Consider the following 15,551-nt stretch of genomic DNA (forward strand, 5'->3'; position numbering starts at 1 on the left):
AATTCAAAACTGGTCACACCGTGAAACTGAGTCTGACTGAGCTCAAAGAAGAAGCTGAGGCAGGAATTTACCATCTGGGGATTAGCATCTTTATCTTTGACAGCTGCAAATGTGTTGTCACCAAATATGTGACAAGCACCTGAAAAGATGTCATTTACAGAGATGTTACACCTGGTTAAAAAAGCTTTCCTACTAACTAAACAAGAAACTTAAACTCGTGCCTCTGTGTTCAACTTTTAACCTGCTGCTTCACTTCCTGTCTTCTGATGTCACTTCCACTGTTTGTGACTTCAGTTGTCTCCTAATCTCTCTTCACCTGCAACGGTTTTCATAAATAGGATCCAATATATGAATTAAAAGCAGCATACCACAGTCACAAGTATACCCAGCAACACAGAATATTCAACCACTAAAAGGTATCTAAATAAAAAAGACAAAAATCCAGAGACATGCCAAACACCTTTATTTTCCAGTGTAAGAAGGAATAATTTATTTTCTATTCACCTTACAGAGTTTATGACAGGAGTTGATAAAAAAACAACACACAAAAAAAGAAACCCCACCATGCACTCTAGACTCAACAGTGAAGCTGCCTCCTCCTCTTCAAGTATCTTCTCGATTCCACTTCTCCTCACCTACTGCCTCTTTGCCATCCTCTGACCTCCTCTTCAGTCTTTTTTCACTTAATAAGGAAGCTGAGAGACAGAGGAGGATTAAAGGGAGTACAGAAGGAGAAAAGGGAGAGAAGAAGACAGGGCTATAAATAAAGTGTTTTTTTTGTGTTTGTGGCTTGTGTTGCACAACAACACAACACATTTGAAGATACACAAAAATCTTACTGTGATTATCTTGTTAGATACTGCAGGTTCAAGAAGTTTCCGGAGGCATTTTTTTGGGCAAAATTGCTGAAATGCTTGCTAAATATGCAGTATGACCTCTGAGATGGCACTGACTGCTTAGTTTTGTTTTAAAAAACAGACCAAATGTTTCTATGTTTTATAGTTTTTTTTTACAAAGCAACATGGGGCAGCACGGAGATGAAGTGGTTTGCATTGTCGCCTCACAGCAAGAGGGTTCCTGGTTCAAGCCCTTCTGTGTGGAGCATGTTCTCCCCGTGTCAGTGTGGGTTTGCTCCAGGTGCTCCGGCTTCCTCCCACAGTCCAAAGACATGCAGGTTAGGTTATTTGGTGACTTTAAATTGTCCGTAGGTGTGAGCATAAATGTTTGTTGTCTATAGCCCCGTTTCTACGGAGCAATTCCACTGTGAAAAGTTGTGGATGGTACTAATGCAACTGTTCTGACTGTCCCCATTTTTGGTCACCCCTCTGTTGGGGTACCTAGCACACAGATCTGGTACGCAAAGGTGGAGTTGTGATGCTACAGTCCACTGATTGGTCACTAGAGGACGGTCACTCTGCTCAGGGCAGTTGTGGCTGGTTTTGAGGCTCATGTACTGTAACCACTGTGCATACTGTGGAGACTTTGATTAGTAAACTGTAACTATAAAATGAAAGGATGTTTTGCTGCCTCTCACAGCAGCTGTAGTCTAAGAAAAATAACTTGATTCACTGGGCCGACTGCTGGCAAATTTTAAGGTGGAATGTTAACTTGTTATGTTATTCAATGCATGGGATCACGGCATGAATCAATGAACACACCTTAAATTTTCTTGTGACAACTCTGACCTTTACTTTAGTTTTTATATGACATACACTTTTAGTAATGAGTGGATCTTCAAGCATTTATATATATATTCATTTCGGCCGGGTTATGTGAACTGAATATAAACAAATCCTTGGAGGGAAAAAAAAAAGTGTCATGGAGCATTGTTCCCGTGGGCTCCGGCAACACTAGTCCCCCAAGCTTGTTTGAGAAGGACTAAATGCACAAACTAGGGATGTAACAATTACCAATATTATGGTAAATCTCGGTTAATTTTTTACACGGTAAGAATTACCGTTTATGTTTAAATTAATTGCATTATCGCAGTGGATTATCAGGATATGTAATAACAGCCTCATTCAAGTCTCGCGATGCAGGCGCTGCGTGAATGCGTAGCATATGTAAACACAAAGAATGAAAACATGGCGGAAGGTGGTGATAGCAACACTCAGGACATTTCCCCCCCAACTAAACGCACCAATTCTGAGGTCTGGGCATACTTTGGGTTTCTGAAGAATGCAGAGGGACAGCTGGTGGAGGACAACTATCCTGTGTGCAGAACATGCAGAAAGAAAGTTGCTGCGAAGGGTAGCGACACTACAAATCTACTGGCTCATCTCCGTGACCATCATCCACAGCTTTACAGCCAATGCAAGTTATGCTATGCAAACATCAGTTATTGTGTGAGGGACTTCGGTTTTACTAAGATTTTCATAATGTGTAACTCTCGACATATACGGGACATTTGAGCCATATCTGTCCTCCTAAACGGCGACTAGGTTTTCCGTTTTCGTTTAAGACACTTAGGAGCTACTAGCTGAGTAGCTAATAGCCGTATTAGCATCTATGTTGCTAACGTTAAGTGTTTCAAAACGAAACGGAGCTGAAAACACTGAGCTGAGCTGACAGAATATAAACCAACGTAACGTAACGCTAATTGAAATCAACTATGATTGAATGACTGTGATTATGCTTATTGTATGGTGAGCTAGAATCGATATAGACGGCCAGTTATGCTTTCTCGACATAAGCTCAAAGAAACAACATAAAACGCTGCCGTGTTAACCTTTGACCGAGAGCATGCACTCCTTTTCTCATACAGGTAATCCTCTGACTCACATGCACACTTCTAATGTGTGAATTATTCTGTGTAATGATGACCATTGCCCTTAGGGCTTTTTTGGTTTCTCCTGCACATTTGTGTTATCTATTCTATATATTGTATGTCTTTTGTTCTACTCTTGCATTGTTTTGTTTTATATATATTTTTCCTCTCGTGCTAATTAATAAATAATTAATATATAAATTGTTTACATATTTTGCTGACTGTTAAAATGCACCAGACAAATAAGCTTTGCTCCTGTAATGTGTTTACATATTTTGTTAATTTAAAATAATTTTTTCTGTTGCTGTGCCAATCCCTTGCCCCTTTAATGTGAAAGTTTCATTTTAATATAAGATTTTGGCTGTTAACATTTTAGTATGATAAGGAAGTTACAAGATTTAGTGAAGTTATTTCAATGTATCTATTTTTTGGACATTTTACAGCGCTTAAAAAAATATCGCAATATTATCGTTTACCGTGATAATTTGGTCACTATAATCGAGATAGCAAATTTTCCATATCGTTATATCCCTAGCACAAACCCGCTATTTTTAAATATCTCATGGAGAGAGACTCTCACTGCAGCCTGTTCTATTTTGTTCTGAAAATGTTGGCATGCAGCCTCGTTCTGTGGACGATAAACAAGGTGCAGGCTTCCATATGTGTCACCGGTGATGAGTAAATACAGTGAGTGCTGGACGGAGCAGTGAGTGACAACAACCCCGCCCACATTTAAGGGAACTGTTTGCGGTGGAAACGCTAGGGTCTAGGTAACATGTCTGAAGGGCTACTTTTGGTTCCAAAGGTATTATACCCAAAGTGTGTAAAGTGTGGAAAGGGCACTTATATGTCAGCCCTGCAATAGTCTAGCGACCTGTCCAGAGTGTACCCTGCCTGTACCCCTGTCAGCTGGGATATGTTCTGGAAAATGAACCAAGCAACATACAGTCAAAAAAAAACAGATTAACTGCTCTACAAATCACATTTAGCATAAATTTCATCATAATCTTTCTTTTGTATAGTTGTATCGATTAATTAACAGCAGGAAATATATAAAGAAAGTAAAGACATTAGTCAGCTGGTTCCCCTTTGCAATTACTTGCTAGCGTAATCTGGAGAATATTTTAGACTCTCTTGTTGACAAGCAAACCTACAATTCAACATGTATGAAGAATAATGTTTCCAATAATAAATCAATGATGAATAAACCTTAAACTGATGTTTTCCTTCACAGACGTCCCTATTTTCTCTTTACAGACTCCTTTTCAGGAAGCCTTTGGGAGTCAGGGGAAACAATTCTGTTGATACAAACTTGTGAAATAAAGCATTACCAGTTTCATACCACAACTAAACTCTCCATCAAAGTCTGCAATCATTGGACTTTAAGCCCCTTCACTGAGCTGGCTTTGATCCTATTTCAAACCACAGGTCACAACAGGGTTCAAGCCCCCATGATAGTAAATGATCTGCCCCGGTGAAGTGCCCCCGACACCATGAATCCTTTTTAGCTCAAGAGGTGACTTTCTGCAGCTGGAGGTGTTGTGGTGTTGGATTGTAATATCAGCGGCTCCAGAGGCGATGTATTGGACCCAGACTCTGAGGACTTGTGGAGTGTTTTCTGGCGCACATTAAATCTTTTTTATGTAGTGGCGACCTTTAGCTCAAAGTGGGACTAAATTGCTGCTGTTCTGGCTCACTAAGCTGAAGGGATTTAGTGTTCAAACACATTCACTATATGATGACCTACTAAAATCATCCATGATAGAGCCATGATTTCTAATATTCAGGGTAAAGAGGAAAACACATGTGAATGTACTATATTGAGTGTGCTGCAACAACAAAGTCACAGACTGCAAATCTCTGTTGAAGTTTTAGCTGTCAGATTAGCTTCTGGAGAAAGAGCCTTGGCGCTGTGGCTTGTACATTTTGGAGGGACTGTTTCCAATCGAACAGCTGTCGTAGGATCAATGAAATAATGGGAATGGATGGATCCTGTTTTGGCCTGGATTTTTGCACTGTGTCTGCAATAACTTTGCAGCGATTTTATGTCAACTTCAGTGATTTTAAGATTCATTGTATATTGTGCTGGAATAACTGTTGAGTAAGCTGGATGGAACTTGTGTGAGCATCTGTACTGTGGTGCTGCACAGTTGCTATAGTTACCTGTAGGGGTATCCATGGTACTTGGACCTGAAAATGGAGAGCAGGAAGCTGAAGAAAAACACCACCAGGCCAAGGCCGACCAGGCAGATGACTGGAAAAAGACACACACACACACAGATATAACAAAAGTTAAAAACAAAGCAGCACATGAAGACATTGTAACATGATCTCTAAAACTGAAGTCACTGTAACTACACTTTAGAGTTTCCATCTTTTCCCAACTTTTCGCAGGTCCTGCAGACACCCCGGTATATGCATAATAATAATTAGACAATGGCCTGTGAGAATATTTGATTCCTGGCTAAAGGCAACCATTTAAATCATTTCACGCACATTATAACCGCTGATGCAACTCTCTGTTTGATCTCCGTTCAAACTGAATGTGCTTGTAGGGTTTAGACATGGTGCACACTTTAAGCATCCTTCTCTCTCCACGTTGGTGGTTCAACACACAAACACACACATGTAAGCAGCGACACAGACCTACGTACCACAGCTACATGATGAGAAAAATGAATATTTGACATTTGCTAAAGTGCTGGCAGAATGGACATTTAAAACATTACCTTCATCATGGCAAAGGCTTTTAATATTTCCCTTATTTTGACAATCCCTCAACCCAGTATGTGCCACTGCCTCTTCCTCATCATCAACTCTGCTGTGCTGCAGAAAATTGTGAAAACTGTTATCATCTTATTTCCTCAGTGGCTATTCTAAAGTGAAATATACATAAGCATGATCTTTAATCTGCAGGGGAATTGTGAGTGTGTGTGTGTGGGTGTATGAGTGTGTGCACACCCCCTCATGTAGCGGCTAATCCTTGAGAGGCACTGTGTTAAATTAAACTGTCACCACCGACTGATATTGTTAATCAGGGATTAGAATGAGGACCTCTCCAGGGGCCTCATTTATAAAACTGTGCGTGGAATTCACGTCAGAAGGTGCTAACGTACACAACACTAAAGTGGATATGCCTCAAAATATTCAGATTCATAACACAGCGTGTTTGCAAATTTCCTGTAATAATTAACAATCAGCTTGAAATTTGGCACACGTGAGCGCGCTTGTTGTCCCATCCTCTTATTGCCCATAGTTGCCTTTAACAGTCAATTATTAACAGATACTGACTACATGCAGAAAATGATGGTAAATGATGGTAAAAAGAAATTTCTCACGCCGTGTGCTTAAAATACTTGTTGAGGTACAAGCAAGGAAAAACATATTGTTTGGCTGAACACAGTGTGGGGATGGCAAATGCAAAAAAAGGCTTCAGAGTGGCACCAAGTGATAATCCAATGCTGCCAGCTCAGAGGGTTGGACCTTCAGTGAAATAAAAAAAAACTGTGGTCCCAAATAAAAGTTGAAGCCAAAGGCACATTGCTGTTCACTTACAAAGTGCAACAGGACGCCGAAGCTCAATCCCTTTGATGAATGACTCGCTGCAATAATTGGAACATTTGCAGGCCTTTGTTTGAAAAGTGGGTAAACCCGATAAAGTAATGAAAGTAAACATAAGTAAAAATGAGAGGAACAAATTAGATATGCCTTTTAGTGGTGCTGCAGCCGAGGAGGAACCAAACGCATCCAGTAGTGCTGTCAAAAAAAATTCGAAGTTCAAAATATATTCGAATATATATATATTTTATAAGTTCGAACCTAAATTTGATAATTCGAATATCATTAATAATTAATTAATACTATTAATAAAGTTGTATATCACGGCAAATCCCGTTTGGGCAGAAATGGCTCGCGCACAAGCCGGGCCAGAGAGGGACGCAGACCCCCAAATTCCACCAGATGCGCGTTGGTTGCGTCTGTGCACGCAGCCGATAACTAGCGCAGCCGTTCGGCAACAGACCTGCATCCAGTGGAATTCCGGTGAGAGACGGAGGGAGAGGCACGGACGGAGGAGCCCGTTGCGCCAACACCACCCACTGCGCTGTCCGGGATGTGTGACCTGTTTGGGGAGACATACAGGGAGAGTGTTGCACCTGCTGCCTCCCTGCCTACCCTTTTTGTAGAAGAGATGAAATGTTACCAGAATGAGACACCACAACGAGCCGACTAGGATCCACTCTTGTGGTGGAAAACTACGCACTGAAGTATCCAAACATTGTGGTCAGAACGGGTGTTTTCATCCGAGTGTCACGTTCATATTGCGCCAGCAATAAGCATCTTATTTATATTTGTGTTTTTTGTTTGTTTGTTTGTTTTTAAATAATAAAATAATAATAACAATAATAATAATAATAAATAAAAAATAATAAATTTGAATATTATTCGAACTCTACTAAATGAATTCGAAAATATTCAAACTCAATTTCATGGTGCTTTTGACAGCCCTAGCACCCAGCCCCAACATTTCCAGTGTTCCCCATTGCCCTTCTTCCATTGTCACTCTTGGTCGCCGAGTAAAGTCATGCCGTGCCCATTTTTAGACGCGCCGTGCCACCCCAAGGTGCGCCGAAAATGGACCTTCTCTGGATTAGGTCCAAAACCCGGGCTGCCTGATCTCAAGTGGGTAGCGGTAACGTCTCGCTGACCGCAGCCAACCCCCAACGACCCCCATTCTCCTCCACGAAGAAGCCTGTGTGTTGCGAGACTCTCCTCACCTCTGTCTGCAGGAGACCAGAGAGAAAGGTGTCCTTAAAAGTCTCTGTGTGTTCAGCTCTCAGTACTTTTGTAGCTTTTAACTGAATCTCTGTGGTTTGGAGTTTAGTTTCTCTCCTGCGTACTGTTTATACTTTAGATATATGCTTTATTGTACTTTTTCATGTTTGCTATAAGCCATGTTAAAAGTTGTGTGAAGTTGCTGCTCGAAAAAAAAAAAACATTTCCTTACTTTGCTGCTTCACAATGAAAGTTTACACATAGCAAAATAACAGGGGACTTTTATTGTGAAGAATCTATAGGAAATTAAATCTAATAAAAGTCTAATAATAAGGCAGGGAGGAGGAGTGAAAGCAGAATCAGTCACAGTGAGATGTTGATGAAGAGCTGCAGACAACAGGCTCTTATGGCACCTTAGAAAACAGCTCACCTTCAACAGGTAAACTCCTTTTACCTGCTGTGGAAAACACATGCAACAAAAATAACAGGGGACTTTAGCCATAGATCAGCCTGCTGCTTTTAAACGTCATCACTCAACACAAGCCATCATCAGTTTAAGATGCACCTTCAAGAGGGTAGCCCTGTTGTAGTGGAAATGTAAATCCCTGCTGTGCTGGGCTGATGTCCCAAACCAAACCAAACCACGCCAAGCCAGCCCATGACTGTCGAAAAGGGGCACATGTCATAACCCTCCAGTGGCTGTGACAGATGCAGACCTACAACCTTTGAGCCACCATCAAGTCAATCTGTGAGATAGCTGAAATGAGACTAGACATTGAGTTACCTGTGTGTGAAATGTGCAAGAAAAATAAAATTGACTTGTTCTGTGTAAAATTAGCTGTGCATTAAGAGAGATTAATAAATAGTTTTATTTTTATCCATACCTTGTGTTTTTATGACACATCACATCCATGTGCTGCTGCACAGGAGCGGCATTCGGCTCAAATTAATTCATTATTTATAAAAAAAATCAATTTCATAACAGTGTTGGTATAAGATTAAATTTAAATTCAAATTCATTTTGCACAATTATATCATTTTCATACAGTTAGTCGAGTATCACCCCTCTGCCGTGTTTCATTTCTTCAGTTCATGTGCGTACGCATCGGTCAGAGTTACTGTAGAGGTCAAGCTTAATTTTTATTCATCTCAAAGTTTGCTTAGAAAGTGGTGTACGCCTTCTTTTGTGTCTATGCAATGTTTATAAATGAGGCTGCTGGAGACTAAATAATAAGATATATACTTGTTGTCACTGTGTGTGTATGTGTGTATTTAAGTAAGTGTAAGTGAGAGAGGGGGTGAGGAGGCAACATCAGTATGGACCCCCTCTGGGGCCATATGGTAGAAAAATAACTTGATATGTAAATCAGTGCGAATAGATTTGTAAACTGTGACTGACAGTGGTATGTGGTGGTATCCTTCTGACTGGGTCACACACATTTGACATCTAAACCAATTTCATCCAGCAATTTTGGGATCTCTATAAATGTCAAATATGCATGTTTTGGTATCATAAGAAAGATAAACGTATCTATCATTTGAACCCATTTCCATGTGACGAACACAGATGTCACTGAGTCTCTCAGAATGGAACCTTTGCCATCCCCTCGCCTGAACTACAATCTCTGTGTTTGCCATGAGCTCTATGAATTAAACAGACAAATAATTCTGACTGTGATATATCCAGCACCATAAAAGCCAATGTCACATCAGGAAAAACAGAATCGTGTAGTACCATGCTAGAGAGAGGTGTTTTGGGGCCTTACAATTTTAATTTGAACAGTTTCTGTAGTAAATAACAGACATGAATCACACATTCACACACAAACTGATAAAGAATATTACTCTGTTAATATCTCGGTTGTATTTTACAAAATGGGCTGCTATGTCATGGCTCATATTAAATCTATGTTCTGATATAATACCAAATTGCAAAACCATGTGCACAGGTTGGGAATCTAAGTGCACAGTTAACAAAACAGTTCATTCGGATTACAAATCCAAGGGCTCCAATTATAAATCTGTGCACTCCAATTGTGAATCCAAGGGCACAGTTTACAAATCCGTTCATACAGATACACACATCAAGTTTACCAAGTTTTTTTTCTACCATGAGACCCCAGAGAGGCTCTGTACGTCGGAACAAAAGACTTGGAAAATGTATGACAGACTGGAAGTGTAAATTTGTGTGTGCTGTCATTCATTTTCAGGGCCTCAGTGGGTTGCATGTTCTGTGTGTGTTCTCTGTTCCACAGTGCATGTGTGTATATGACTGCATTTGTTGTCACTGCTCAGTGTCAGCTCCAACATCTCCTTTCTTCTTTCAATTCATACACAACTCATACATTTACAATTCAACATAGGAATCAGTGAACACACAGACACACGCACATATACGCAAACCTCAGGGGCTGTATTGTGCTGTGTGTGTGTGAGAGGGAGCGACAGCAATTGATGTTATTCAGGTCCTAATGCATCTACCGCAGGCACACACACTTACATACACAAACACACAGGAGGCCCACTCAGCAATCAGTGTATGTGTGTGCAAGCTTTTTCTTCTACTTCTATTCTTGTGAGGACCACAGGGCATCAGCCGTGTGGGTAGATTATTTCGAAACACTTTGTCATTCCTCACTTTGGATACAATTTTTTGAGAGGTGAGAGGACAGATCTGGGGTTAAATAAAGGTTACAATGATAACTAATTCAACACAGTGACCTGACAAGTATTGTTATACAAACCTGTGTGCATGTGTGTGCATGTGTGTGTGACATTGACTGAGTGACATGATGGAGAGCACTGCATATTTGAGAGTGCGTCTCCAGGGAGCGCCCCTATGGCCCGTGTCCCCTGAGCTGCCACATCTACGTATGTGCCTGCGAGTGCATGAGCGACAGAACGTCTGTGTATCTTCATTAAGTATAGTTGGATGTATTTCCCATAGCTCATCAATTATGACTGAGAGGTATCTTAGTATGCTTCCATGGATAATGACACTCCGGTACACACACGCAGCGAGCATGCTAATGAAAGTGATTTATGACCTTGGCGAAATGACAAGTTGTTTAAGCTGAATGATTTCCCTCAATGACAAAGGTGGTAATCCCTCTTTTGACTGTATGACTTGGCTCAATTTAAATCATGATATATTGGCATGGTAAAAATAAATGTACGTTTTCCCAGCACGAGGGAGCCAATAAACATATCAAGTTAAGCCTATCTCATTAGGAGGACAAATATGAATAGATATTGGGATTCTAAATGGTTCCTCACAGTTTATTCTTTGATTAGCACCTGGCTTCAGGAGACATTCACTGACTCAGTCTCTGGATGCAACCACCCACAATTGTTTCATTATTTTTATGCCAAACTGGGACAAAAAAGCCAGCAGCCTTTCTTTTATTTGGATTGTTAATGTTCACACTGCCTAATTCCAAGTGAACCAGGGGCTGTAGGTAAATGTTTAATGAAACCTCCGTTTCTTTACCATTTCAACCATTTCTAAGAAAGTCATGAGCATTACACATACTCCCTCTAAATCAGGAGTGTCACACGTATGGCCCATGTCAGAGGATCTCATCTGGCCCTTCGAATGACTGTACTTAAAGGGATAGTGCACCCAAAAATGAAAATTCAGCCATTATCTACTCACCCATATGCCGATGGAGGCCCTGGTGAAGTTTTAGAGTCCTCACATCCCTTGCGGAGATCGGCGGGTGGAGCGCCTAGCACACCTAATGGTAGACGGCGCCCCAGACTAACGTCCAAGAATACAAAATTGAATCCACAAAGTATCTCCATACTGGTCATCCATAGTGATCCAAGTGTGCTGCAGCCGCTACATAAAAAGTTGTTTGGAAAAACGTCATATGAACTCTGTTTTTAGCCTCACTGTAGCCTGTAGCTCTGACTGCTTCTCTGTGCTCCGCGCTCACATGTGCGCACCTGCGCGAGACCAGCGAAAGCATGAGCTTTGCTCACCCGTGTTTACATCACGTGACACGTGCACCGCAGGGAGAGACAACGGTAACCACAGAGCTAAAAGATAATTTGGACTACGGTCTTTTAGCAAAGGACAGCCCAACATGTCTGAAGACTTTGAAACTGAGTAGGAACAGCATTTCTTTGTTGAGCCGTATTTGTTTGAGCCCGAGTATACGCACGGAACTCAGGCTACTGGACGAAGCAGCCACCGTAGCTCATGAGCCTAGCCCTCAGCCAGCCGCAGAATACCGGAGTCGAGCACTGGAAACCTGGTGGTGTAGTTGTTTCAAATGCAAAGCAATGCCAACAGATGAGGAAAGTCTTTGCTGCTCAGACTGGGAATTGGCGATGCCTGCACTTGACAATCTGGACATCAGTACTGACGAGACTGCTGCTCTTCAGAGACCGTGCATCACCGATCACCCTGAGCGCGCACACGTGAGCGCGGAGCACAGAGAAGCAGTCAGAGCTACAGGCTACAGTGAGGCTAAAAACAGAGTTCATATGATATTTTTCGAAACAACTTTTTACGTTGCGGCTGCAGCACACTTGGATCACTATGGATGACCAGTATGGAGATACTTTGTGGATTCAATTTTGTGTTCTTGGACGTTAGTCTGGGGCACCGTCTACCATTAGGTGTGCTAGCCGCTCCACCCGCCGATCTCCGCAAGGGATGTGAGGACTCTAAATCTTCACCAGGGCCTCCGTCGGCATATGGGTGAGTAGATAATGGCTGAATTTTCATTTTTGGGTGCACTATCCCCTTAAGAGATGATCAAACCTACGATATTGAGGGGTGTTCCCATCATTACTATACTCTCAGCAACGGCACCGAGGTGCTCCTTAGAGCTGAGACGGTGAAGCAGAGTCAAACAGTTTGCCTACAGTTATAGTTGCAAACTATGAAATACATTGCTGGAAAGTTAATAAACATTTCATTTCATTAAATTCCATTTCATTAAATGTCTATAATAATAATATAATTCTGCCGCTGACAACTGTCATGTCACTCACGCTTATCATATCTGTTAGCTGTGTTAGCGAGGTAGCTACCCAGCTACAGCTAGTACTGAACTGCTGTCAAGCCGGCAGTCACTAAATACCAGTGTCCCTTATAAATTAAAAAGTAAATACCACTAATTTGTGAGGGAAATGTCTTTATTCTTTTCTTATTTTTTTGGTTGCTGGAAATAAAAATTGGAATGATTATTCCTGATGTTGAGGACATGTCTGACAATATACATACACAAACCTCAAGTATTTTTACTGTAACAGTATTTAGAGTAAAAGTCCCACATTTCTACCTCAAAAAAGTTGCTCCATAATTCCTGACAATAACTGAAATATCTGAGTTCAGGACATTTCACACTACAGCCATCCTGAAAGTTATGTCTACCTGTTATTAGGCTGTATGTGGCCCCTGAACTAAAATGATATATCAGTATTTTCAAGTAGAGCATGTTAATGTGCTTTTGCTCTCTCTTGGAGATGTCCTGACTAATACCTGAACACTGATAGCAAACTGTGTTTATTCCTTGTTTTGCTTTTTTTTTTTTTTACTGTCACTTCGGTATTTTATTCTCACTTTTTAAAAAAAACAAGTCAACATCCATTTTCTATACCTTGGTTCTTCACGGATCTGTGAGAGGTACAGTGAATCTGCAGTCTCGCAAAATAGGGAAGACAAGTCTTTGCATTTTGAGGTCATGTCCCATAGTTGGCTGGATTTCAATTCTGACTCCTATAAGTTTCTGCTGTCGTGACATCTGGTGCTGCTATACAGCACGCTAGCACTCCACCAGGGAGACGTGGTAATTTTTGGGTTGCGGCCTTGCTTTAAAGTTGTCTCTACTGTATTTTGTTCCTTCACAGACCCATCTCACTTTTTCCTGACTCTTCAATTTCCCATTCCCATTCTCTCCTCCCCCTCCTTGATGCTTCACCCCCCTCCACATCCACTGATATTGCATATGTAGTGATTTTGTAACTCCATTTACTAGTTCAGTAACTCCCTTGCTGGGAAACAGTGTGTGCGCTGTGATTTCTGGTACAGATGCCCATGGGAGCAGCAGATAACTTCCCGTAGCTGCACTCAGCAGTATGGAAGCTATATGCCAGGGATTTAACACCCCCCAACCAGTGATTACACTACCATTCAAGCCTAATCCTCTCTCTATTACTGACAGACGACTATTCGCTATGCTGCTTTATAATGCACTTATTTAATTTGTGTGTCCATATGTGCGTGTGCGTGTCAACCAAATGACAGCGGTGTGTGGGATATAAAACTGTTTATTCTATGCAAGCTTGTGTCTGCATATTCTGTGTGCTTTACGTAACAGGTTTCTGTAAGCATTAATCTGCTTGTGCTGTGGTAACACGTAATCTGCATGATGTGTTTGCTTCAGTTTATTCAAATTAGCAGGTGATGGTTACACAAAGAATGAGGCTAATTTAAAGGAGCTGATATAATAAAAATGCACGTTTCTGCAGGAAGGAAAGGAAAGGCTGAGTGAGAGTGAAAGGATGAACAGGGAAATGAAGAGGGAGAGACCTGTTGAAAATCATGAAGCAGAGAGAAAACTGATAAATGAGTCGTCTGTGCTGTACACGTGATGTCTCAGCCTTACACAGGTGACGGTTATCTGAACACAAATGCATGTGTGTCTGTGTGTATATGCAGATGTCTGGCTGTTCTTGTTCTGTCTGACACTGAGAAATGAGTCTTTAGGTAGTTATAAAGTCATTATCATTTAATTGCCAAGCTTTAACATCTAAAGGAGAACTCATGGGTAAAGTGGAACAAAAAGTTGATCATCTTTAGATTTGTGTGTGTGTGTGTGTGTGTGTGTGTGTGTGTGTGTGTGAGGCAATTGAAAGGCTTCTCGAGTTGCTTTCTCATCACAGCCACCCTAATTAAAATCCACTTGTGTGTAGCTGTGTCTCTGTGTTTGAGGTAATTATCAGTACGAGCCATCTAATATCTAACTCCCCTTCTCATAATCTAGAGATTACGCAAAAACTCTTCTTGGGCAGTAAAAGAAAAGGTTGAAAGCAAGAATGTCATTAGGATGGTTAAGTGACCACCTCCCATTTGAAGTGATGAACTGTGCTCAACATGTCCAGAGACGACTCATCATGAGGTGTCAGGGACCAGCTGTCCTTCATTCAGGAGATGTGTCATCACACACACAAGACAGCACATATCAATGGTCCTACATGTGGCATGTTAAAGCTGGACTCTGTCATTTCCAGTTCTCTGTCTGTCATTTTATATATTAACATCCATGACATGAAGCCACCAGTGACTACACCTAAAAATAAAATGGCATGCTCCCTCAGCTAAACTTTTTCTCACAGTAACTTTGAACCTCTTAGCATTGGAGAGAGTGAATTTTACAGAAACTCCACGACAGCTTTGACATCAATTAATCATCCCCTCTGTGCCCTCCATGCTGTATTTTACATTGTGTGCCACCTGCTCAGACTTTTGAGGAAGCTGCTTGACTGCATTAAGCAGGGAGCTCGACATGTTACAGTGAAGCATTACCACAACAACACCAAGGGCTACTTGCAGGAAAGTACAAACATCTTCCTCGCTAATGGAGGTAACACAGTTTCTGGAATATCTGGTTTTAATTTTGCAAGGCTACCAGTGACCAAACTATTCAAAATTTATTCAGCTGCCTTGGCTGGAACTTCAACATCTCTGCAGTTCAGAGGCCCCGTTATTTTTGATCAACTACGTCGTCGTCGTCGTCGTCATTGTCATCGTCCTCCGCTTATCCGGGTCCGGGTCGCGGGGGCAGCAGCCTCAGCAAAGAAGCCCAGACAGTCCTCTCCCCAGCCACTTCCGTCAGCTCTTCCGTGGGAACCCCGAGGCGTTCCCAGGCCAGCCGGGTGATGTAATCCCTCCAGCGTGTCCTGGGGCGGCCCCGAGGTCTCCTCCCGGTTGGACACGCCCGAAACACCTCCCAAGGGAGGCGTCCGGAAGGCATCCTTACCAGATGCCCGAACCACC

General features: G+C 41.7%; 1 protein-coding gene across 1 annotated transcript in view; it reads right to left on the bottom strand.

Moving 5' to 3' along the window:
• Positions 1–444: 444 nt before the first annotated feature.
• Positions 445–15,551, bottom strand: part of tusc3 (tumor suppressor candidate 3) — a 101,980-nt gene continuing 86,873 nt past the window's right edge. The window contains exons 9-10 of the mRNA XM_033622939.2: positions 4,931–5,021; positions 445–695 (exon numbers count right to left, since the gene is read on the bottom strand). Of these exons, the coding sequence (XP_033478830.1) occupies positions 680–695; positions 4,931–5,021 (107 nt within the window). The 3' untranslated portion in view covers positions 445–679. The remainder of the gene's footprint in view (positions 696–4,930; positions 5,022–15,551) is intronic.

The sequence above is a fragment of the Epinephelus lanceolatus genome, chromosome 3 (assembly GCF_041903045.1).
Source record: "Epinephelus lanceolatus isolate andai-2023 chromosome 3, ASM4190304v1, whole genome shotgun sequence".
In the NCBI taxonomy this organism is placed as follows: Eukaryota; Metazoa; Chordata; class Actinopteri; order Perciformes; family Serranidae; genus Epinephelus; species Epinephelus lanceolatus.